The sequence below is a fragment of the Vulpes vulpes genome, chromosome X (genome assembly GCF_048418805.1).
Source record: "Vulpes vulpes isolate BD-2025 chromosome X, VulVul3, whole genome shotgun sequence".
Lineage (NCBI taxonomy): Eukaryota > Metazoa > Chordata > Mammalia > Carnivora > Canidae > Vulpes > Vulpes vulpes.
The window spans coordinates 92,644,408-92,668,369 of NC_132796.1; the positions used below are offsets into that span (position 1 = coordinate 92,644,408).

Genomic DNA, 23,962 nt, shown 5'->3' on the forward strand with positions numbered 1-23,962 from the left:
TGAAGCTAAAAACATCTGATGGCTTCTCTGTTGTGGAGTGAATGTTCTGGATTCTCTGGGAAGTCAAGGCACTGTAGATTTCAGATTCCTTCAATAATCAGCAAAGCATGCTAGACTCACCAGGAAATAACTTCCTCTTTGTTTTGATAGCTCCATGCATTTGGTAAACTTGAAATTATTAGGCCATCATGTATTGATGGTAGAGCAATATGGGACCATGATCAAAGGTGTAGCTCTAATACAGTTTCATGTTTTAGAACCTTAAAAACAAACATTTTGCATTGAAAGAAATTTCCTAATTAACTTCCGCAGAATTTGTACATTAAAACATCTTACCCTGCTGGAGAAGACTGATAAAGCAAACGTACTACCTTCTGCTGAAGAGAAACTGTATTTAGAAGGAACTTGCTATTCTCATAAAACTTTTAATAGGAAGAAGTGAATCAAATTCCTTAATTACCATTTTATGGTTGGTAAAAGGGCAAATTACATGCCATCCATTTCTAAACTTCTAAATGTCTCTGGTGCTTTTAATTAAAGCTGCCATCTAGAAACTACTAAAGCAATTTTATGCAATTAGTTATTTATAGGTTACCATAATACACCACTCAAAATATGATTTCAGTGATTTGCAGTCTGTTTGTGTGTGATCTCTGTCATTTTTGTTTAGTGGGGAGGGAGTTCTTTTTATCAGCTGAGGTGATTCTTCAGGGGACAGATAAAGCTGTGACACTGCGGAGCTGTGATAAGGAGGCAAAGTTATCTTGGCTAGTGATCTAAATAAAAAGAGGAAGAATCATAATTCCATACTGTTTGTCTTGATATGTAGGGGTCTATGTTTTATCTTAGACAAAACTTCAGAGGAGAAGTATTATTACAGTTACTCCCCCATTTCTCCCCACTTTGCCACCATTGTGCTAGGTACCTAGCATCTCATTTCCTCATGCTACCCTAGGGTTAGCTCCCACCTTGGCTTGTTCCCGTCAGGTGATCTCATTGGTCCAAACACACCCAGCCTGTGCTTCATATGCCCTCAAGGCCCCCATAAAGTGTTTTAATGAGGAATTCAGGTTTTGCTCTCTCACGCAATACCCTGCACTAAACACTGAAGTTCATATCTGAAGAAAACCCTTATGAAGTGACTTTAATGGCAAAACGGTGGGCTGCTAAGGAAATTACTTTGGTTAGCTGGGCCTTCGTGGGCTCCCCAAACTACAACATGCACAAGGAGACAGCACTGGCATTATTGAGTTTCAACGTTGAGAGGGAGAAACTAGTCAGTCACATACAACTCTTGAATCCCATTCTACCTTGACCCTTGCTTCTTTTGTGTCACTGTTCCTTTTTGGAAATGATCAAGTCTCAGACGGACTTACAAGGACACGGAACCTGCCTCCCTCCAAAGTCACTTATTCTGTGTTTGGGTTACTATTATAAGTAGTGTTGTTATTGGCAACAAAACAGTAAGCCTGATCCTAATGGTGGGTAACATTTCACGTGTCCACACTACTGCTGGGCAGTGCGCTTTGCAATGCACTTTACGTGTACTACCGAACACCATTGTGTAGGCACTATTAACTAGTATTCTATCTTCACAAATGGGGCAGCCACAGCTCAGGGAACTTAGGCGACTTATTCAGGGTCACACATTTAGTGAGTGGTGAATCTGCGATATGCATCCAGTTCTGTTTGACTCCAGAATCTGGGAACTTATTTCTCATGGTATTTGGCCTCTTAAATACTATCTCTGTGTTTGTTAGAATATTATGCATGTATGAAAATTAAAATAAATGCAGAAGAAAAAGTCATTTAATAGTGCATTTGTAGCTTTATAAAACTTAAATTAACTCAATCCAGGTTCCTCTGTATTAACCATTGATGTTTCCTGGACCTAATTGCCAAAGCTAAACCTCTGTGCCTTCCTTTTGTCTGACTTCACACCAACAGTTTGATGGCTTTAGGATTCTGACAGAACAGCAAGAAAGGTTTTCAAGTTCCAGCTGCTGACATAATATAAGGTCAAAATCATTTGGCTATCATAGGCAGAGGCATTGGAACAACTGCAAAGAACACGTTAAACTCTGATTCTGGTCGCATAAGAGACACTTCGTCCTCTGGCATAGCTACCATAAGCTAAGAGATCAAAACTGTAGTTTCAGAAAGAAATCTCTAGTAGTGTACACAGCACAGGATCACTGAGCAGTAAAAAACAAATATTTTTCCTGAATTTTAAGTCTTTGTCAAACACATTTTTCTCAAGGCCCCTCTGATTCTAGAACAAGGATGTCAGAGGAAAGTTCTCATGGAAAATGCCTTGAAGCTGAGCTGGGAATTTGGCCATGGGCGGTAGAATGTTGATATTACCCAGAAAGCCTTTTTCACCAATTGGCTCTCCCAAATCTTTCCTAACCTTACTTTCTCATTTTTATCAGAATAGATCTAATTCTTGGAGAACACCAAGGTTACCAGAACGGAGTACCATCAACCTTCTGGCTCCTTCTACCTACAAACTTGTCTTTATCACTATACCTACCATTATTTGAGGATGGTCTCTCCAATGTCCCTTCCCTTTCAAGGCCTACTCCCTCCCAGTTTCCTCCAGATCTGGTTTCATCATTTGTTCTCTGTTTTCTGTATCTTTTCATTTACTTATAACCAATACCATATCTCCTATTGATGAAACCTCCCCTGAGTGCCCTGTCCTCTCACTACGTTTTGCTTTATCTCTTGCATCAAAACTTCTCAGAAGAGTGACCTTCTCTAGAGGTATTTATTTTCTTTCCTCCTATTGGCTAATTAAATTACTGAAATTTGGCTTCCATCCCTACTGCTTTTCAAACCACCAACAGCAGGTCACCAATGAACTCTTCATTGCCTAATCCAATGGCTACAAGTGTGAAATATTTCATATGACTTTCCATATCTTCTTGAAACAAATGATTCTTTTGGCTTCCTGGATACCAATCTCTTTGTTCACTTCCTTCTGAAGCCCTCTTCTCTGTCTCTTTCCTTAGATTCCCTTCCATTGCATCTCCTATACATATCAGTACTCCCTATGATTTCTTTGCCCCAGCTTCACTCTAGTGCATGTAGTAACCCGTCACCAAAACAGTTTATAAAAAATGCATGCATTAAATGGTTACATCACTCTCCCTTCAACTCCTTTGCCTATAGGATAAAATCCAAACTTCCTATTCTTGCCCCTGCTCTTCCTATAACCCTTAAATATTTTTACTTCAACACTACTGATTTATTTGTAGGTTCCTAAATGTATCACTCATTTTACTCATGTTGCAGCTTGCTTGTAATTTTGGTGAGCACTGCCTTAGTGTCAATCCCAATGGTTATGCCACTGTGATGGATCATGTATATAAGGAGTTTGGGGAAAACCTGACTGTTCTCCATTGCATAGGAGAACCGAAGGAACATTCTCATACCTGTTTGTGCACCATACTCTCTCTCTTAGACAATGGCGACATCAGCAAGATGTTACCACTTTGAGTTTTAGCATCTTTCCATTTGCCTCAAATTTAGCATTTCAGAATAGCATGTAGATGCCAGGGGAGTCAGTAGAGCTTCAGGATGTACCTCAGCTATATCTGTGTAAGGCCGAAACCAGATTATTTTGTCTAGACTTTATCTTACCTAGATTTCTTAATTGTTAATAAAAAAGTGATGTCTGTATGATTAGTGTCATGAATACCCTAAAAACACTTCTGGAAATTGTCAAGATTTAAGGATCATTTCCCTCCTAAGGAATGGGTCAGGAGCTGTTTGCACTCATCTGGGTATTGCCTAAGTCCTGCTGAGATCTGAGGTCAGTTTGCTTAAAGATGCACAAGAAAATAGAGATATAATCCTTGATGAGGTCCAAGAGAACCAAATTAAGTCATCGATTAATTTCATCTTGTCCAGTCACTCCTTCACCCTCTGTATCTACTTATAAAAAATAAATGTATTCAGCTTGTCACAAATTTTATTTTATATTTCCACCTAGTACCATTTCACATTCTGCTTAAGTACTTGGTCATCTATTACATGACTCATTAGTTTGAGTTCTCTGTAGAATTAAAGAAAGTTGCAGTAAAAATAATAAATGGAACCTAAGTTTCAACTACATCATCCATGCATGTTTTAAAAGCATCTTTCAAAGTCAATTCAAACTCAAATACAATGCCAGGGATTAGCAGGCCATCAACTTCTTTCCTAAACTTTTTGCCTTGCCCCATTACATTGAGGTATTGATGAGTAAAATGGCAAGTGTTTCTCTTTATTGGGATTCAACTCAAAGTGCATAAAACTGGATCAGATAAAGACTTATTTCCAGGAGAAGTACCCAGGGGCTATCTTATATGAAATTCTATTCTGAGAAGCTTCCACTTTTCCTTTAAAAAAATCTGTAATTACCAGTTGTAATCAAGAAATTTAATAAAGTTAGGGTTTCCTGCCTCCATCCCTTAAGAAAAATTTGGTGAAGGTCTTAACTGCAGAGTCTTCCGAAGAGATGTGACAAGGTTTCCTGAAGATGTATTTGAATAATTACAGTTATAGACTATGTAAGGGCTGTGTAGTGCACTAGGAGTATACCACTAGGTCAGAAAAACCAGAAAAATAGTTTTATGAGGAAGAGGAAACTTGACTGAAAGTCATTTTTCTTGCAAATAAAAATATTTTGCTCCTTTTGAATATATGTCATCAGATAAAAAGCATTTTCCAATATTTCCTACCCTCCCAGAAAAACCAGAGATCATGGATTTTAGCTGAAAGACAGTGGGGTAGAGTGGAGACATCACAGGCCTTTTTTTCACCCCATCATGGTTTTGAATTCCAGTGTTACCTGTAAACTGTGAACTTGGATAAATTTCTTAGCCTATCTGAGTCTCTGTTTCCTTATCTATAGAACTAGGGGAGATGCAATTTACCTTGAGCATCCTTGTGAAGATTAGACATAACATATTGTAAAATAGGTAGCACAGCCTAAGTTACAGCTATGGTTATTGCAATACACTGGAGCTGGGAGGGAGAGCATCCCACAGCCTCAAGTTTACAACTGATGCATCTCGGGATCCAGTGTTTAAATGACTAGTCCAGTGTAACAAAACTAGTCAATGACACCATTAAAGCGATTTTAGTGTTCTGGGAAATGAAACCTCAGCAAGGTCCAGTGACTTACACAGGGTCATCCAGAGAAACACTGGCTTTACATGGATTGAACAAAAAAGTTTAGGTTCTCTAACCTGGCATTCGTCACAATTTGCTGCCATTTAAAAAAAAAAATCCCGTGGCTTCTGACCTTTTACCTTTTGCTGACTGGTTTTTAATTCCATTTGATAATTTATTCTGACTTTAGGACGAATGATCTCAAAAGCAAATTTCATTTCATCCTATTTTTAGAATAGATTCAGAAAATAAATGAGCTGTCTTGCAGATTAACATTTATTTGACTTACCTTGCATAATTAAGGACATGTTGGAGAGCCTGCCTATAATTGCAATATGTTGCTTGTTAAAGTCTTAGAGCAAGCTCTCTTTCCTAACCTAGAAATTGTACTCCCTAGATGTACATTTCCATTTTTTAGTGAACTACAGCTTTTCTTTATTAGCTTCTAGGTGGAGAGAAAAATCAAACTTCTCCTTAAAGAAATCCATTAAACATTTGCTGTCTTCTATGGGGGAAGGAAGAAGGAGCTGACATGCATGATAGTTGTAAAGCAAAAAACAAACAAATTGGTCTTTCTTGTGAGATAAAGAACCTGCAGGAGAACCTCAAAGACATCATTAGCAATTAGCAATACTCTCCCCTCAATTTGCACACTGTGCTTTAATGACTTCTTGCATGATTTTTCCTTCTTCTACAGAAGTCTATGAAATTGCCCTGCAGCATTCCATATAATGAGAATCTCACTTCTGATTGACTGCCAAGGGTGAGTGCTGTCTATATTCAGCATGAAGATGGGTGCCCTAGCTAGGCATCTAAGAGTTCTGACCCGCAATTTCAAGAGCAGCTGATGTCTGGACGCAGGGTCTGCCATCTGAGTGATTTTGAAGATCCGTAACAGGGTCTTCAAATACTGTTAACATGGTTGAAGAAGATGTGATGGATACTTAGTGTGAGCCACATGTTTCCCTCCTTTAAACATCCTTGTTCACTCACTGGATCAGAGCAGATGTTGCTAACATCAGCTTCAATACGTTGTGTGAAAGCGTCTTGGATGGATTAGACATTCAGCTCTCTGAAGCCTGGGCCAGATGTTCTTAGGGCCCCTGCCCACTTTGGGATGAATAAAGTATACTGGATTATTATCAAGGCCACTCTTGGATAGAAAGAGGAGTAAATTAAGCCAAAGGAAAATGTACTAGTAGCCATGACAAGAAGAAAAACTTAGTTTAATATTAGCTTTAATAGATATATAAATTTTGGCACTCTCATTACTGATGCTTTAAGAGTGCATGTAAATCCTGTTCATCAGGACTCTATTATTGCTGCTTTCTAAGCAAAAGAAAAAAGGGAAGAAAGCTGCAGTGAACCAATTATTTGCTCTATTTGGAAAAGCTGAGATATTCACCCTTTATGTGGCAGGTTGAATGTGGTAGGTGAGATGAGTGGTTTTCATACAAGTAGCAACTCAAGAGGATGTCAATTTCAGGCACAATACAAGCTTGATTCCTCCCTATTTCTTATGCAGAAATCCTTATAATACCTGCAAGAATTTTAAACCTGTGTTAAAGGTGGGACCTAGCCTGATACATTCCCTTGAAAGATGAGTTGATTATATGTTGCACCTGAGTTGTGCATTCACTCATCAAATATTTGTTGTGAACCTACTATGTGTAAGATATGAGAGCTGGCACAAGAGAAGAAACATTTTGAAACATTATATCATGATACCTGGGGGGCTTATATTCCTTTAGGGGGAAAAGGCCATATTTTTTAAGCACAATTGAAACTCCTTTTAGGAACACTTGATGTAGCTAAGAGTTACCTAACCGATCAATTATAGTGGATCCCACACTGTATAAGATATTGCTGGGGAGGTGCAGAAGATTCAAAAGAAATAGTAGATGTAGTTTTTCAGTTCAAGTAGCTTGCTGTGGTAATAAAAAACCACCTATTCGTGAAAGAACTGGAAAGTAAGATGAGGCAAAATATAATCTAGTAGTAATTGGGTGGTGTAGGCCCTGTTAGAGAAATTCAGATTTAATGGGCTGGGGTTATCCAGAGGGGCTTTACAGAAGACATGGTGCTTGAATATGGCCTTGAAGAAAGGGAAGGCTTTAAACTCTGATTATAGTTGGAATTTAATCCCCATATGGCAAATGTCAAATGGCTAAAGAGTAACCTCTTAATATTTGAAATAATAAGTGACCATCTAACAAATGAAACGCATTGACCTCACTATATTTTTTGGCATGAAAAGATGTTCTTAATATAAAGTGTGAAAAGCAGATTATAGAACAGCATTCTATACTATGATTCCATTATTAGAAAATAAAATATATGACATACACAGAAAAAAGTCTAGAAGAATATATGCTAAAATATTAACAGTTGCTTTCTATATGTGGTAGGATTATGGGTGACTTTAATTAAAAATACTTCTTCCACCCCCTTTTTTCTAATTTTTCTCCAACCAATGTGTTTTATCTGTGTAATAGTTTAAAAAGACCACGTTGGCTTCTTAAAACCAACCAAAACGAACAGTTCATAAAATCTACTAAAATAAATGTATGTGTGCACACGCACACGCACACACACACACACACACACACACACCATCATGGAGAAGGAACAGAGAATAATGATTAAATAATTATGGAGATAGGGTGGACAATATATGATAAGAGACTTAAAGTTGACCGTCCTTTTGCTTAGTGGCCTAAGGTGGGAATATGATCTCAGTCTATAAAATCATGAAGCTGATTGAGAGAACACAGATTTATTCACAAATCCCAGGCAATAAAATTGAGGACTGGCTCTTGAAGATTGAGGAGTAAATTTAGGACAGATGAAAGTAAGGCCAAGTTCCCACAGAAGGCAACTCCGTTCCCCCCCAGGAATTTGTTATCCTAGGGAGGATACAAATTGAAAGTACAAATAGCTTTAAGAATAATTTAGATAAATTAATAGAAGAAAGGCTCATTAATTCTTAGTTAAGCAAGAGCCAGGAATGTCTAGAGTCTATGCGATATTCAACATATTTAACAGTGGTAGAAGGTGAGCACAGACCTGACCCCAACCAGTGCAGGCCACAGTACTGAAGCCTTATCTTTGAGGCTCTTTGCTGGATCAGGCGTTAACATTTTAGTTGCTGGACTGCTGGGAGTTTCCAGGTACTAGTCTTGGGGGAGGATAGGGTGTCAAGGAGGGCATTCAGAGGGTTCTGGGAAATAATTATCACCCAGGAAAGAAGCATTTCAACATTTTAGTAACACTTATGACTACATGAATGCATATTATCTAAAAATTAGTCCTGACCATGCTTATCTTCTGGGATGGACTTCATCGACAATGTGTGTCAGAGGCAATATTGAGATAGATGCACTAGAGTGTGGCAACGATCTTAGGAGTTTGTGTAGTCAAATGAAATCTTTAAATGACCAAAGGATTTTTTTTTTTTTTTTTTTTTTTTTACCTCGGGGGCTGTTCAGTGAAGCTTCCGATGCTCTCCCGCCATCTCCACAGTGACTCTGGTCAAAGGGAAGGCACTGATCACCTGTCCCTGCCACCACTTCAAAATTTTTGGACAGATCTTTTGTTTCCACAAGAGATTTCAACCTGTAGACTTTTCGAGTGTTGGTGTCTGATAGATAAAGTGATTCAGACACAGGGTCCATAGCCAGATAGTATTTGTGAGCAGGACTTGTGCTAAGAAAGAGAAAAGTAAAGTTATTCAAAGCAGTTTTTTCAATATACATCCCCTGGGATCTGCCTTTTGTCACAAATGGAAGGTTCTCTTAAGAGATGGAAAAAATAAATATATCTTCTTTCTCATGTACTAAAGAGATGGACACTACTTTGTTTTTCTAGTGATGGGTCTGGGTCTAAAAAAAAACCTCAGTGTGTACTGCTAATCTATAATGAAGCTAGGATTTCAATACCATCCATCTGGAAGGCAGAGAAAGAAGCAGAAAAGAGAAAATTTCAAAAAAAAGAGAAAATTTCAGGAAATATATTTTTTTCATCAATACCTTTCATATCCAGTTCTCTAATTACATACCAGATGCCTGCTTGGATAGCTTTCAGTCACCTCAAATTCAACAAATCTCAAACAGAAGTTCACCTCTTCCTGCCTACCCCATCCTTCAGAACCCTACTTCTCCTCCTCCAGCCTTCCTGCCTACTGGGGGGCCCTACCCTCCTCCAGGCTCCTGTTGTAAATTGAAAGACATAGATACAAAGATGGAGGCATGTTGTGTAGGGAGGGTTGTGCTAGAGACACATTGCCAAACCTTTCATCTCCAAGCTTCCTTTTTTTAGCTGACCATCACACTTTTCTAATCCATTTTGTCTTGTTTCAGGACATAATAGAACTGACTATATAGGACCTTTTTGGGGGGCTCATAATCACAATCAGCTGTACCTTTTAAAGGTGATGCTAAAGTTACCTTGATTAGATTTTGGTATTCCTTAAACTCTTCAATTACATATTCACATGGAATCTCTTGTGATATTTTTACCTGCATACATGGCTGAGCTCATTCATTCATTTTGATTCTTCCTAATTCCATTTTTACAATGGTTGTAGTAATGTTGGTTTGGGAGATATTTTGCTTGATCCTAAGGTTGGATCCCCATCTTTTTTTTTTTTTTTAATTTTTTTTTTTTAATTATTTATTTTTGATAGTCATACAGAGAGAGAGAGAGAGGCAGAGACACAGGCAGAGGGAGAAGCAGGCTCCATGCACCGGGAGCCCGACGTGGGATTCGATCCCGGGTCTCCAGGATCGCGCCCTGGGCCAAAGGCAGGCGCCAAACCGCTGCACCACCCAGGGATCCCTGGATCCCCATCTTTAAAAACCCTAAAAACCTTTTAACATTTCTTGGTGTGGTAGACAAGCCTTTCTTCACTTAATAAATCCTCACATGCCTTTTAAGGCTTTACTCAGGCATCTTCTCCTGGAGAAAGCCTTCCCTAAATCTCCAGTCTGGGTTATTTACACTATATTTACCTCTATTTGGGGGATTACATATTGTATTATTTTTTTAAAATTTGTATCCCCCAATAAACCATGCGAACCTGGAGGAAATTAACCTTGGTTATCTTTGATACGCTCACAGCCCAGCACACTGCCCCACGCCCAGTTGTCAAAGCCAAGAGCTATTCTTCACTCCTTCTTCTATCATTCTCCATATCCAGTAAAGCAGGATGCTTTTAAAGATTCTACCTCCTAAACTCTTTTCCAATCTGCCCACTTCACTTTATCTCCATGGTCATTAGTCTAAGCCTCTCATCTGAGTTCCTTCCTCAGTACGATTTCTGTATCATGTAATTGTTCATTAATTAAGAAATATTTACTAAGTGCACTAATGTGTCTAGGAACTGTGCTATGGGCCAGAGACCTACTTGTGTGTGTGATACAGCCCCTTTCTTCATGAAATTCATGGTCCAAGGGGTGAGTCAGATCAGCAAACAGGCTATGACTGTCAAGTGTGACAACAGAAGAAGAGGAGGAAGGATATGAGCAGAGAGGAGGTATATGTGACCTACCAGCACCTATCATATTGTATTAACATTGTTTTTAAAGATAAACTGAAGTCCATATTTTATTCAGATTTCCTTAGTTTTTACCTATCATCCTTTCCCTGCTCCAGATTCCATCTAGGATACCAAATTATATTTAGTCATCATGTCTCCTTAGGCTCCTCTGGGCTATGACAGTTTCTCAGACTTTTCTTGTTTCTGATGACCTTAACAGTTTTAAAGACTATTGGTCAGGTATTTTGTAGGATGCCCTCTACCGGAATGTGTCTAATTCTCTTCTCCTGGTTAGACAGGGGTTATAGGTTTTGGGGAGGAAGACCAAGGGGGGGAAGTGCCATTCTCATCAGATCAAATCAAGAGTACATAGCAATCAACATGACTTATCACTGTTGATGTTGACTTTGATCACCTGACTGGGGTAGAGTTGGTCAGGTTTCTCCAGCATAAAGTTACCATTTCTTTCCCACTTTCCATATTGTACTCTTTGGAAGGGAGTCTCTCTGTGAAGCCAACACTTGGAGAGTAGGGAATTAGATTCCACCTCCTTGAGGGTAGAATGTCTACATCAACAATTTGGAATTCTTCTGCATGAGAGCTTTATCTCTTCTCCCCCATTAATTTATGAATTCAAGAATTCATTTATATCAGTAGGGATTCATGGATATTTCTTGTATACTTTGCATTAAAACCCAATGCTACCTTATTTTGTTGCTCAAATTGTCTGGCATTAGTCACTGGGAACTCCTCCTGTTGGCCTGTGAGACCTTACCATACATCCATTAATGTGGAGTTCTTGTTTTTTGTTTTCTTTTAGCCCCTGTCTACTTTTTGGCACTACAAGATGCTCCAAGCTCATCTTTTATAGTCCTTGCCCCAGTAATGGAATGAATCATTTTGCTAGAGACCCCTGGTTCCTTATTTTGGAGAATGGTATTAGAAACCAAGATGTGAACGTGTGCTGGGGGAAAGATTCACTTTTTTTCCACATCTCTCCAATCACAGTGTAAGCTCTTTGCAGGCAGGAACCATACTCATCTATCTTGAGCACCAATAGAGTGTTTGACAGGGTCAATGTTCAGTTACTGCTAACCTAAACTGTAGGACATGAAACTAGCTAATGCATGGAAGTTTTCAGGTCTTGGCTACCCGGCCCAGCAAAATGGCAGGGAGAGGGTCATCAGAGTAAGTATGTTGCCCTTAGGGACTGGTATGTTTCTGATTGCATTTGTAATTATATTTGCCCTCTAAGCATATCTGTGTATGTTAATAATAGTAAAGGCTAGCAGATACTGATTTGAGACCCAGTTTATAGTGCTAATTGGAAAAAAGTCAGATCCAACTGGAATACTTGATTTTTTTTCTACTTACCTTCACTTCATCAAATAAGAGAATTCAGTAGATTCCAGGGACATCTTCAACCCTGGAACCACCAGCTGCCGTAAATAAACTGTAAAGGGCCCCAACAGACTCCAGAATTGATTTGGCAGTCATATCAGACAAGGCATCTCTGTAGCAAAGACTGCTTAAATAGGGGTTTGAGTAAAACTTTTTTTTTTTTTACATATATAGTTGAATTTTTGCCTTTAGAATAAAATTTCTCCAGTGCCCCTAGATCTTTCTAGAATAAGAAGGGGATCACAACCCTTCCCTGAAACAACTTTCAATATTTTGGTAGCCAGTCTGTGGAAGTTTCAACTGAGCCAGATTAATCATGCTTTGTTTAGGAAAAGTCCATAGGCTATTTTTCCAAGAGAAATGTTATTCGCACAAAAGCACTTTGGAATGCATTACATTCATTTATTATTGAATATCCCCAATGTGCCTGTGAGGGAAGTTAAAATTATCATTCTCCTCAAATCTCAGCTGGGGAAACCCAGACACATAGAGGGCTTGCCCAGGGTCACTAACAAGCCTGTGCCCTGACCAACACTAGATTAGATCATATGTAACTGTGTGTACAAAGTACCTTCAGAATACTTCAGTTCTGAAGGTGATAAAGAAAAAAAATCGGTGTTCCTGCTTTCTTTTAACTGAGCAACATATCCTATTCTGCTCAACTAGGTTGCTCTAAAATTCTGTGCACTGGCCTTTAGAAAATAGAATAGTCTAACATACAAAATTCAAATCTGATTAATGTTATTTTCCTGACAGCTAACAGTCAGGAAGGTCTCCTATATTGATATGTAATTTCTTGCCATTTCATGCCATTTCCCAAGTGCACTTCAGCTCTTTTGAGATTGGTTTCTTTTCACTTTTTAAAAACATGCCATACCCGAGAAAGAAAACCGCTGGACTACATTTCAATTTGTTCTAATCCCTTGTGTCTACATGCATATTGCAATTTGAGATATGTGAAAGATTTCTTTTGTAACTTCAGTGTTAGACTTATTGTCACCTTTCTGGTTAGCTTTACATTCGAGCAATGCCCTTCAACTTAGCAAAGATCACTCCATTCATGCTAGTTAAAATCACATAGATTGTTAAATGGGCAATTAATGCCTATAATTAATGCTATGCAACACTTAACCAGTAAGCAATTTGACAACCAACTTAATTTGCTTAAGGAATCAGTTATGCCAAAGTAGCAAGGCTGATCTTGTGCACTGGCATTTAAGAAGTGGCATCTCCCAAACGAAATCCAAATTAAAAGCCCTATCAGTGCCATTTTGATGACAATTGGCATTCAGAAGTGAACAAATTCAATTTTCTCCTATGCAATTTCAGGTAATTTAGAACAGTTTTGACAAGTGTAATGCATAAACAAATTGAATAGAAATACTCATTATGATTAATTTCAGAGCTTTGTGCCGTTGTCGGTAAATGGTTGGTTTAAAGCTTTTCTATTATTTCTTTTTGGTGGGAAGAAATAGAAACCATGAGGTCACACAAAAGGAAAAAGGAAAAATCTTATTCAAGAGGGTCATCGTGGTCACTGTCTCTTAATACACTCGTCAACTATATTTCTGGATCTGGGAAGATTGCCGTATCACCTCTTTTTCTACTGCAACTTGAAAACATTGAATCTATTTGAACTTACAGACTCATTTGTGGTATCACCTAAGGAAAACATAATGAGACTCAAAGCTTTGCTTTCCCATGAAGTACTGAACTGCCAGCTCTCACTTATCTTGTTTTCTTTTCGATATAGTCTGATCTTCCAGCAAATTCCCATTAGTGGAGCTCTCTTCTTTTTTCAGACACCTGAATCCTAACTCCTAAATGCACTTTCACATCATTCCTTTCACCTTATTTCAGAAGTAAAATCTCCCTGTTAGCCCGTTATTAGGAGATGGGCTGTTAGGCAAGAAGGGTCATTAGGTAGCTGCCCGGGTGGTTTGCTTACCTATGTCTGGTATCTCTGTTTCTAGGGTGCACAAGGTTATCCACGAGTGGCAAGTAAAAACAAATAGAGAGTCATCAGTATCATTCAAGAAGCCAAATCTAACCAGACACACCTAGTCCTAACTCAGTTTGCAGCTATTAGAGACTCCATAGGGATCATTTTGTCAGATGTACAAGCCAAAAAGGACCCGATCCCTCCTGGCTTCTCCTCCTAAGATGGTGTCAAAGTGATTGAATACCCTGCCTGGTGGGTGGGCAAAACTCTCAGGCAGTTTTTTCTCTCTGGACTGTCTTCATCAGAACCACCTGGGTTCCTGCCACATGTGCAGTTTCCTGGGGTTCTCCCCAGTCATACTGAATTGGAACCTCCAGGTGGAAGTGGGGCATGGGAATTCTGTTTTTAACAAACTCAGCTGGGAATTCTGATACAGAATAAGGTTTAAGAACCACTGGGCTAGGCTTTGAAGAAGTAGCCACTGCAAAGGTTCTGACCATTCCAGACTCTGTTTTGAAAGCCACTTTATCAAAATATAAAATCAAGCCTTGTGTGTAATGGACATCCCAAATCTAGCCCAATGCCACTTACATGCTCTCAGAAATAAGATAGTGGACATCTCTCGTGTACATTAGCACATTACTTGTGAATATTAAAAAAAACACTTAACAGATTAAAAGTATAAAGGTTTTCTCTTAGTCCACGGCAGAATGTCCCTGGTGTCAAAACTGCTGCATCAAAATAGCTTCAATAAAACGTCATGTACATCAACTACTAGGGCCTTGAGTCTTTCAATTATCTATGCTCTAAGCGGGCAATGGGGGGGGGGGGGTAGGCAAAACAGGTATGTCAGGTCAGAAGAAGCAGAACACTTTGGGGGCCCCTCTTTGGTAAACCCCTTGGCACAGGGTACTCCAGGACCTGGGATGAGGCTTCTCACATCGGGCACACAGTCTGCGTGCAGGCCCGACTTTGGGTCAAATCTGCCCAGAATCAAAAGGCTATAATCATCTGTGAAATCTAGTCATTTTAATTTTAAAATCCTTTTAAACCTGGCCCTTTATGTCATTTTAAAAAACATGAAGGTAACAAATCTTTTCATCTAAACTAGAAAATGTTCTTATTCTTCGGAATGTCAGGAAAGAAGAGAAGATACAAAATGGTTTCATCTGAAGCTATCTGCTCCTACTGATTCAACTCTTTTTAAAGAAAATCTTTCTGGGATTTGACTAGTTGGGCCATGGGTCAGGATCCACTGACTTTCTCTCTTTCCCTAGCCTGCCTCAAAAGGGTAGGTATCCTGTGGGTTGACACAAAAGGTCAAAAGGTAAGGCTGGGAGCTCTGATTAGAAACCTGGCCTCGGGCATTTGGACCTCTCTGAGTTTCTTTATCTCTAGACACTTGCTTGTTTTCCTGGCCTCTAAATTAGCAGGTGAGTGCGCTCAAGGCTGGCTCTAATCATTTCCTGAAGGAAGTTTAGTTGTGGAAGTACTAGAAGGACCTCATTAAAACGTGGCTTCGTTTACAGCAGATTCTCATGGTACAGAACCCTTTGTGTGGCTACAAAGGGTTTTGAAGTGGTGATGGCAAGGGATGGGGAGGAGAGTGGTTTGACTTTCTTGCAGCTGCTTCTGATCCTGCCAGTAATGTCACTGTGAATTTGGAAAGATGTCCCGTATTATGCAGAACAGCTTCTCTCATTAACATCTCAGAAGGAGGAAGTGAAAATGACGGAATTTATTTCCAGTGTGTGACCTTGTTCTGTCTCAGAATTACTTTTAGTGAAGGATTTAGGATTGAGCCACCACCAAAGTCAGTTTGCTGTCTAGCTAGCAACTGACTACATGCTGGGGTGCCAGTGTGGGCTCTTCACAAGTGCCTGGGCCCATCGGTAGGCACTGCCACCTGGCAACCAAGTGACTTGAAGCTTGCCATGAGTCAGGAGGAGAAAGGAGTGGAACTGCAAATCTTTATTTAGAGTTAAGAAATGCTCCCATGGTAGGGTCTTTAAGTTGATCTTGGATTTTCTCAGGATCAAGATGATTAAAAGGGCCATCTACTCCTTTTTAATTAAAAAAAATTACTGAGATATAATTCACATACCATAAAATTCACCCTTCTCAAAAGTACAATTCAGCAGTTTCTAGTACACTCAGAGAGTTGTGCCACCATCACCATCATCCAATTTCAGAACATTTTCATCATCTCAGGAAGAAAGCCCATACCCATTAGCAGTCAGTCCCCATGCGTGACCTGCCCCAGGCCCAGGCAGTGAGTAATCTTTCTGTCTCTATGGATTTGGCTATTGTGGGTGGTTCCTATATATGGACTCCTATAACAGGTGCCCTTTTGTGTCTGGCTTCTTTCACTTAGCATAATGTTCAACCTATTCCTTTTATACTTTTGTGAGGTGGGGGATGGAGAAAGAGAGAATACACCGGCTGTGGAGTTGCTGCCTGGTGACCTGGCTTCATGAGTTTGCCTGGCCTGCTCTGTGGTGGCTGTAGCACTTCACTTTTTTCACATGCTGTTCTCAGCTTCTTTCCTTATGCTTAGCCAGAAATATTTGATGTCCAAAAGCGGTCTTCCCTCCCTACTCATCTTTCCGTGGTATTCTTCCTTTGAAGATTGAGTTCCCACTCCTGCCAATCACTGACTTCTTAGAGCTTCCAACTCCAGCAACCCTCACCTAAGACTACCCTCCCTCACGTTCTGGTTCTGTCCCTTGCCCTTCTCACTTCTTACCTATCTTGCATTTTAGGGCCCTGCTTTCAGTTAGCAGTTCCTTGGAAAACAATCCAATAAAAGAATCCATGCCCAAGGATTAATGATGATTTTAGCTTGATGGGTCATTCTAACAGGAGTTCCTGTGCTGGGGACTCTTTGGGATAGCAGTGTCTCAACTCAAAGGAGCACATTTCTTAGAGTGGGAATCTGGGCACTTGGAAGACCAGCAGAGATGTTTTTGGGTCAGGTGGAGGGGGCCGTTGAGTGCTACCCCTCATATAGAGTTCACCCTGGAAAGGTAATCACCTATTTCATCTATATGGAATGTTTCTCTATTTGCAGCTCCAGTGCTGCTGACAAAGGGATGATTCTTGGTCATTTATCAGGTATTTTCAGAGCTCTCAAAGTCCAGGTTCCACTGCCTCTCTGCATGCTAACTGCCCCTAAGTGGGTGCTATTCCAGCTCTACTTGATCTCTAGTCAGTGACAAGAGTCAAGTCCTGAGAACAATGGAGGAAATATTAACCAGTCGCTGTAAAAGAAACAGTAGAATCTCAAGATAACTTTTTTTTTATGTCACGTTGACATTTGTCGAGTCCAAATTACTCAAGATACCAAGAAGCATTTGCCAGGCTCTTATTTTCTTCTTTCTTTCATTTTAAGGGAAGGAGAAAATAAATATCTGGAGAATCTCAGCATCTTGAACAATATCAGCATGAGGTTTTTATAAAGAATAAATCATTTGAAAAAAAATCATTTGCATTGATGCTTAATAAATTTTATAATAGATTTGTGAAATTAGAAGATGAGAGGGAAGCAAGGAGGATATTCATATTTGAGTTCTTGCAAAGCATTTGATGTGGTACCTCCTATTTTTACTTATATAATTATCCCTGTTAGTTTTAGAGAACTGAAAAGTGACCCTGAGGCTATAATCCAAGGAAAAAGCAATGAAGTCATAATTGATGAGAAATAGTTGGAGGACTTGGGGATATTTAGACTGAAGAGGAGGAAGCTCAGGAACCTATGATGTCTGTCTTCACACACATGGAAATGTGTCAGGTAAAAGAAGAAAGTGTCTTCCGTGCTGCTTCAGATGCTAACATTTGCTGCTACCGAGTGGATGGTTTAGATTTCAGTTCAGTGTAAGAAAGAATTTTCTAAAAGAGCACTCCAAAGATGCAATGGGCTGTCTAGAAGGGTATTTAAGTTTCCTGTTACTGAAAGGGATCAAACAAAGTAGATGTGATCAAGTGTCAGGCATGTCGTAGGCACCATGTTACACCAGATACCTCCATGGACTTTTCTAACACTAATCTCACAAATCTGTGATGTCACTTTTGTGTTACTGATATATGTGTGTGTGTGTGTGTGTGTGTGTGTATGAACTTTTAACATGAGAAGCAAATCCACAGGGATAATTAGACCTAAACTATCTCACACAGAAATGAATGTATCTTTTAAAAAAATCTTCAGAGAATATATTTTTGAGATTCCCTTAGGTTTAATTACTTATATAATGATCTTATAAGCTTCCCTTCTTAATTATCTTACCTCAATTTCCCACCAGAAGAAAGCACTAAGATGATATGTGTGGATGAAATCTGCAGTAAACAGGCAGAGGGCTACTATATACTTAAATAACAAGAAATAATATTGTTGCTCTTGCCATATTGCTAATGATAATGACAGAACTGGCTTTTCCTTACCAACCCTATTCGGCCAATGGGGGGCCAGCTAGAGGAAATAAATGATTGGCAACCAATGAAAATGAAATTACTTTGGAGTTCAGATGAAAGAAATTCAATTAGGGACAGTTTGGATCAGCAGAGCTAAGGAAGGAAAAATCTATAGTCTTCCAATCTTTGAAATATCAAGGGGCACCTGGAATTTATCAATGTGGCTCACTATGAAACAAGAGGGTGGAAGAGAAGGAAATCTAGAAGGGCATCCAGTAGGAGCAAGCTTTATGTCAGAGCACAAAATGCCATCAAACTTTGAGCTTGCAACTATACATCTGTGGATCTTAAAACAAGTTAAACTGTATGAGACATGTAAGAAGATGCTCAAATATTAACTTGAAATCAATTTTATAGATAGAGAAGTAGAGAGCAGAGTGGTTAAATTATATAATGAATAACCTTGACAGAGGGTCAAGATCTAGAATGTTCTCTATCCTTTTCTGTAATAACCTATTGACAACATTGCTCTTCCATTCACAGCTTTAAATGCAACCAATAACATAATGACTATATTAGTCTGTGTTTCCAAGGAAACAGATGACTCAACCAAGTAAAATGACTAATACACACTGGGAGGGGGGATGGCAGCAGCAATTAAATTAACTGACTTTAACAACAATGAAAAAAACTGGTACAAACGAAGTTTCTATCTATATGCAATAGAAGCAACTGAACATTATGGTTCTTAACATAGTGAAGGCTTATTGTATCAACTTATTTCTCCCCAGGAAGTTTAAATCTGGAATTTATAAAGCAAATGTATAAAATCACCAGTTCTATGCCCAAGATACAACATACACAGTATAGGCTACTGATGAAACACTTTTTTTCAAAAAAGGTGAATCTAATAAGAACTATTATTAGTTTCTGAGTAAACATGACAGATAATGTTTGCTGACATACACTGGTTTTATGGTTTTAACTATAGTAAAACAGGGAGTTACCTATAAATTGGGTCAAAATGATCATGTAAATTCAATCAGTTTACTTCTCTGATGGCCAATAACAGGAGGGTTAGAGTAGAGAAGGGAAAACTATTTTTTTTCTCCTTGAACTTAATGCAAGAGAGAACTACGTTTTTCCTGCTTGAACCTAATCCAGGGAATTGTAACCATGAGCCTATGAAAGGTGTGGGTTGCTGGCAGGTGGGGACATGTAGGGAGAAAGGGAAACACATGTACAATTTTGTGTGAATGTGTTTTTTTTTTCCCCTGGGGAGATGGCCCACAGCCCTCCATATATTCTGAAAGGGGCCTGAGAATTAAAAAAAAAAAAAAGTTAAGAAGAACTGCTCTAAAGGATGTGAGTTCAGAAGAGCCAACTAGAGAGACTCAGCCTAAGTGAGAGAGCCTGGGTGTGTGAGCTCATGGTGTGTGCATGCCTATGTGTTTGAAGAGCTGTGACAATGTGAGAGAATAGTATTGTGGAGTAAGAATGAATAGAGGGATTGGACAATACTTCGCACTGCCAGAAATGGATTCTTCTTTATCCTGAGAAAATTACTTTGCAATTGGGGTCCAAGTTATGCTGTTTTATTCTTCAAATGACTTTGTGTAGAAGGTCATAAGATACTTTGGACCAAAATGCAAATTTGTGAACTGTTAAGGATCCGTGAGCAAAGGAGAATCTCATCAGTGAATGAAAATTGTTCCTCCTTAGGTAAATTTGCATTTAAATCACAAAGGAAAGGACCAAACTTAACTGGGTTTTCTTTAACAGTAATATTATTAGTATTAGTATTTGTTTTTATAGCTAATCTTATGGTTTTTCCTTTCATGAGTTAGTTACACAGGGCTAGATATATAGGCTTTCTAGGGTTAGCTATATAGATAGGCTCAGTAAGACAAGGTCTTTGTCTACCTGACAGCTAGTATCTGCATGACTGGAAACATTCAGATGGTGAATTAATCATTCAGTGCTCCATCAATGTTTGGCATCATGTATACAGAGCATCCCCAGGATGTTGAAAACAGTGTTGAATGTTGTATAAATCATTTCTAAATCTAGGTATACAATTGTCTCAGCCTTCCTCATTGACTTTCCAGTAAGTAGGTGCCCAAAGAGATATACTGCTGGAAATGACAAGTCACCACGAGGTGTGAGATCCTAAGGTACACGAACATTTGATTAGGGCAAGATGCTATGACTTAGTACCTCTCTAGACTCTCTAGATGTGCTCTATCTTTATAAAATCTTAATTTTACAGTCTATTTTTTTTATCAGTCAAGGGATTTAACAGCTTTCTTCTCTATGATGATGTTTGCAATTATAATTAAGAAACATATTAAAATTGGAATGAATTAATGTGAAAAACGGATGGGTGCTTGGGGCTGGAAGATGTCCCCAGCTAAGCACGAAGGACTAACTCAGTCTGAGAAAAAAGGAGATAGATTCCAGAGCAAGCATGAGAATCTGAACAATTTCAAGGAATGTCTTCATATATTCAAATTTCCATGCTTGTGTGAACATAATGTTAAATGGAAATGACCCAAGACTTTTCAGATGTTTTGACTGGCCTCGATGGTGCTTTGTATGTAGAAGTTGCTCCATCAGTGTCTCTGCTCTCTCAGTCACTATTTCTGGTCACTATCTTTCAGGTCAATGAGGTGATGCTTGAGGCAACAACTGTTTTATGGACTAGTTTATGGGATGGCATCAAAATCTTCTCGAACAGAGAGAAACTTTCAGCCTACAGTTCTAAAGGTATGTGTCAGGGATAAAGCTGTCATAACTAATTGGAGGGAAGATTCTATCAATTTACCCAGGAGAGAGGAACACGTTTGACTTATCCTCACTGGAATGGGAGGGGGTGCTTCCCTTTTCTAGGACTCCAGAGGGCATATATTTGTATCTTATAGCCTCAGAAAAGGAGAAATAAAGCTGATTAAGCCATAGTCTATTTCGTTGTAGTCTGTGTAACTTCAGAACATGGAATACCAGAAGGTACAGATTCCTTTCAAAAGGTGTCAAAATACTTTGTACTCTCAAGAAAATTCCTAGAACAGAGTGAGAAAGTCTTAACGATGAAGATTTTAATTCCCCCCCCCCCCCCATGGAATAGATCTTTTAAGTGTAAAAAACTAGTTCTTCCTTATCAGGGCACACAAACACAGACTTCCATTTTCTTTTTTATGAAGTGACCACTTCAAAAGATTGAACCTGGGGAACTTATAAAATGTAGACTTTACCTCTGCCTGCTAGAATGAATTAGAGATTTTCGATCAGTCTTTGTAGTGACCAGCAGAGGTTGAGTGACTCTTCTGAGCGCTCGGAAGTACTGGGATCCATGTCAGTGATGGCAATGCCCACAGGGAAGCCACATGTACAGGGATGTCAACACTTCCTGGTTCTCCAAAGGAGCGCTCAAAGGTCGATTAAGCAGGAAGAACTGGCATGTTGACCTGCGTCCTTTGTGCCTATTCCTGCATCTTAGCTCAGGGCTTCAATACAGGCAACTGCACTTTCTGCTCTTTCTGGCAATGTCTTTCTCTTCGTGTTATTGCAGTCTTGTTTTTTCCTTATCCGCTAAGCAAACATAGATTAGGGGAGACTTACCTTAATTCCAAAATACTAACGGAGTTTCCCGAGGGAAATATTCGTCTTACAAAATTAAAGTCGCCAACATACACACTACCATCAGGGCCAGAAGCTAAGGCAACAGGAGCAAAGAGTTTGTTGTTGTGAGCTGGGCCATTGCAGTTGGTACAGGCTACACTCCGTTGGTGTCCGTTACCCATTATGGTTGATATGACTGGGGGCTGCTGGGAAATGAACATATTTTCTCCATTCCCTTTATGTATGATTCCTAGATCCAAGAAAAAAAACCAGAATATTAAAAAAAGACAATTACCACACAATATTCTCAGCAACATTTGAATCTCTCTCATTGTTCAAAGCAGCATGGAGCTTTGGCCTGGCATAAAAAAACTTGGGAGTGAAGCACATTGCCTATAGTTTTATTTAACGGCACAGCCACACCGTACAGTAGCCTAACACTTTGCCTCAGTTTATCTATCTGTGATATGGGTTAATACATCCAGACCCTTTGGTGCTGATTCTAAATGCCTCAATAAAACATTTGATGAAAAACTTTTAATGATCTCCTGTTCACTTTGGGCTCTGTGAATCATCTGTGGCTAATTTTTCATCTCTGGCTGACTTTCTCCTGATGGCTGCACACACTTGTCTGACTTCAAATTACCCTCACTATGCAACTGACTGGTTCCTGAATAGGAAATATCAGTCAATTTTAATATTAACCTTAGCAAAACACCATCAGGAAGGTAATCTACTTCTGTGAAAAGAAAAAAAAATCATACTGCTAGAATGTACTTCAGAGATATAAGAAAGGACTTGAATTTTCCACTCTTTTGGACCATATCTCACTATCATCAGCGCAGGAAATAGAGATACTGACTTATGAAAATGCTGGAAAATACTGTGCAGGCATTCTCTTTGGGCAATCTCATCCATTCTCACAGTTTTAACTCATATCTCTATATGCTGAAATTTTCTCCTACCCAGAGTTGTCACCTGCCATGCAATTTCCTGCTCCATCACTCCACTTGGATGCCCCACAGGTACCTCAAATGCAACAGGTGTAAAACTGAACTCATTATTTTTCCTGCTCTTCCTCTTGTGTTCCCCACTCATGAATGGTATCACTATGCATGAATTTACCCAAGTTGGAAATATGGACATGACCACGGCTGCTCTTTTCCGCATTCTCTCAACCTAATTCTTTCCGAAACCCACTTTGAGTCTATCTCTTAAAATATGTTGAACCAGTTTTGTCGCCTCCATTATGACCATGACTGCTTTAGTCCAGCGTTTCTTAACTTCTTGGTCTCCCGGTCTCCATGCATACCTCTCTCCCAAGCACTGCTCCCACTCTTGCCATTGAGACTGTTTCAGTGTGTGGCTTAGAATCTTTCAACAGCTCCAAATCCTCTATGGGATAAAGGGCACATTCCCTATTACTAAGGCATACAAAGTCCTTCATGACTTGATTGTTGTCTACTCTTTTGTTGTCTCCCCTCTCATCATCCTCTTATTTGTATCTTAAATTCCAGCGATAGTGAACTATTTGCAATTGCTTTCAACCTTCTTCCATTCTGTTCTGCTTTTGTATACGCCATTCTCTCTATCCTGCAAGCCCTCCTCATCTTGTCTGCTTGGGGAACTCTTACCTATCCTTCAAAGCTCAACTTAAGTTTTCCTCAGTGCTCTGTCCAGGCAGAATGAGTTACTCTCTCTTCTTTGAGCACGTGGTTTGTTGCCCATAGCTCCGTGATAACACCAACTACGCTGTATAATGCAGTTTTCATTACCTTCTCTATCTTTTCCATTAGAACCTGGGCTCCATGAACGTAAACCCTCTGTCTTACTCTTTTCTGCATTTGAGTGCCAGTGCCAGTGGCCAAGTCATTATAAGAGCTCAGTAAATGTTCAAA

The 23,962-nt window shown here is 39.3% G+C and overlaps 1 protein-coding gene across 7 annotated transcripts in view; it reads right to left on the bottom strand.

Annotated features, from left to right (window-relative positions):
- Window positions 1-23,962, bottom strand: part of TENM1 (teneurin transmembrane protein 1) — a 796,092-nt gene that overhangs the window by 91,126 nt on the left and 681,004 nt on the right. For all 7 annotated transcript variants that reach the window (XM_072744131.1, XM_072744132.1, XM_072744133.1 and 4 more), the window contains 3 exons: window positions 22,065-22,314; window positions 14,046-14,066; window positions 8,633-8,865 (listed from right to left, as the gene is read on the bottom strand). In XM_072744131.1, coding sequence (XP_072600232.1) covers window positions 8,633-8,865; window positions 14,046-14,066; window positions 22,065-22,314 — 504 coding nt within the window. The remainder of the gene's footprint in view (window positions 1-8,632; window positions 8,866-14,045; window positions 14,067-22,064; window positions 22,315-23,962) is intronic.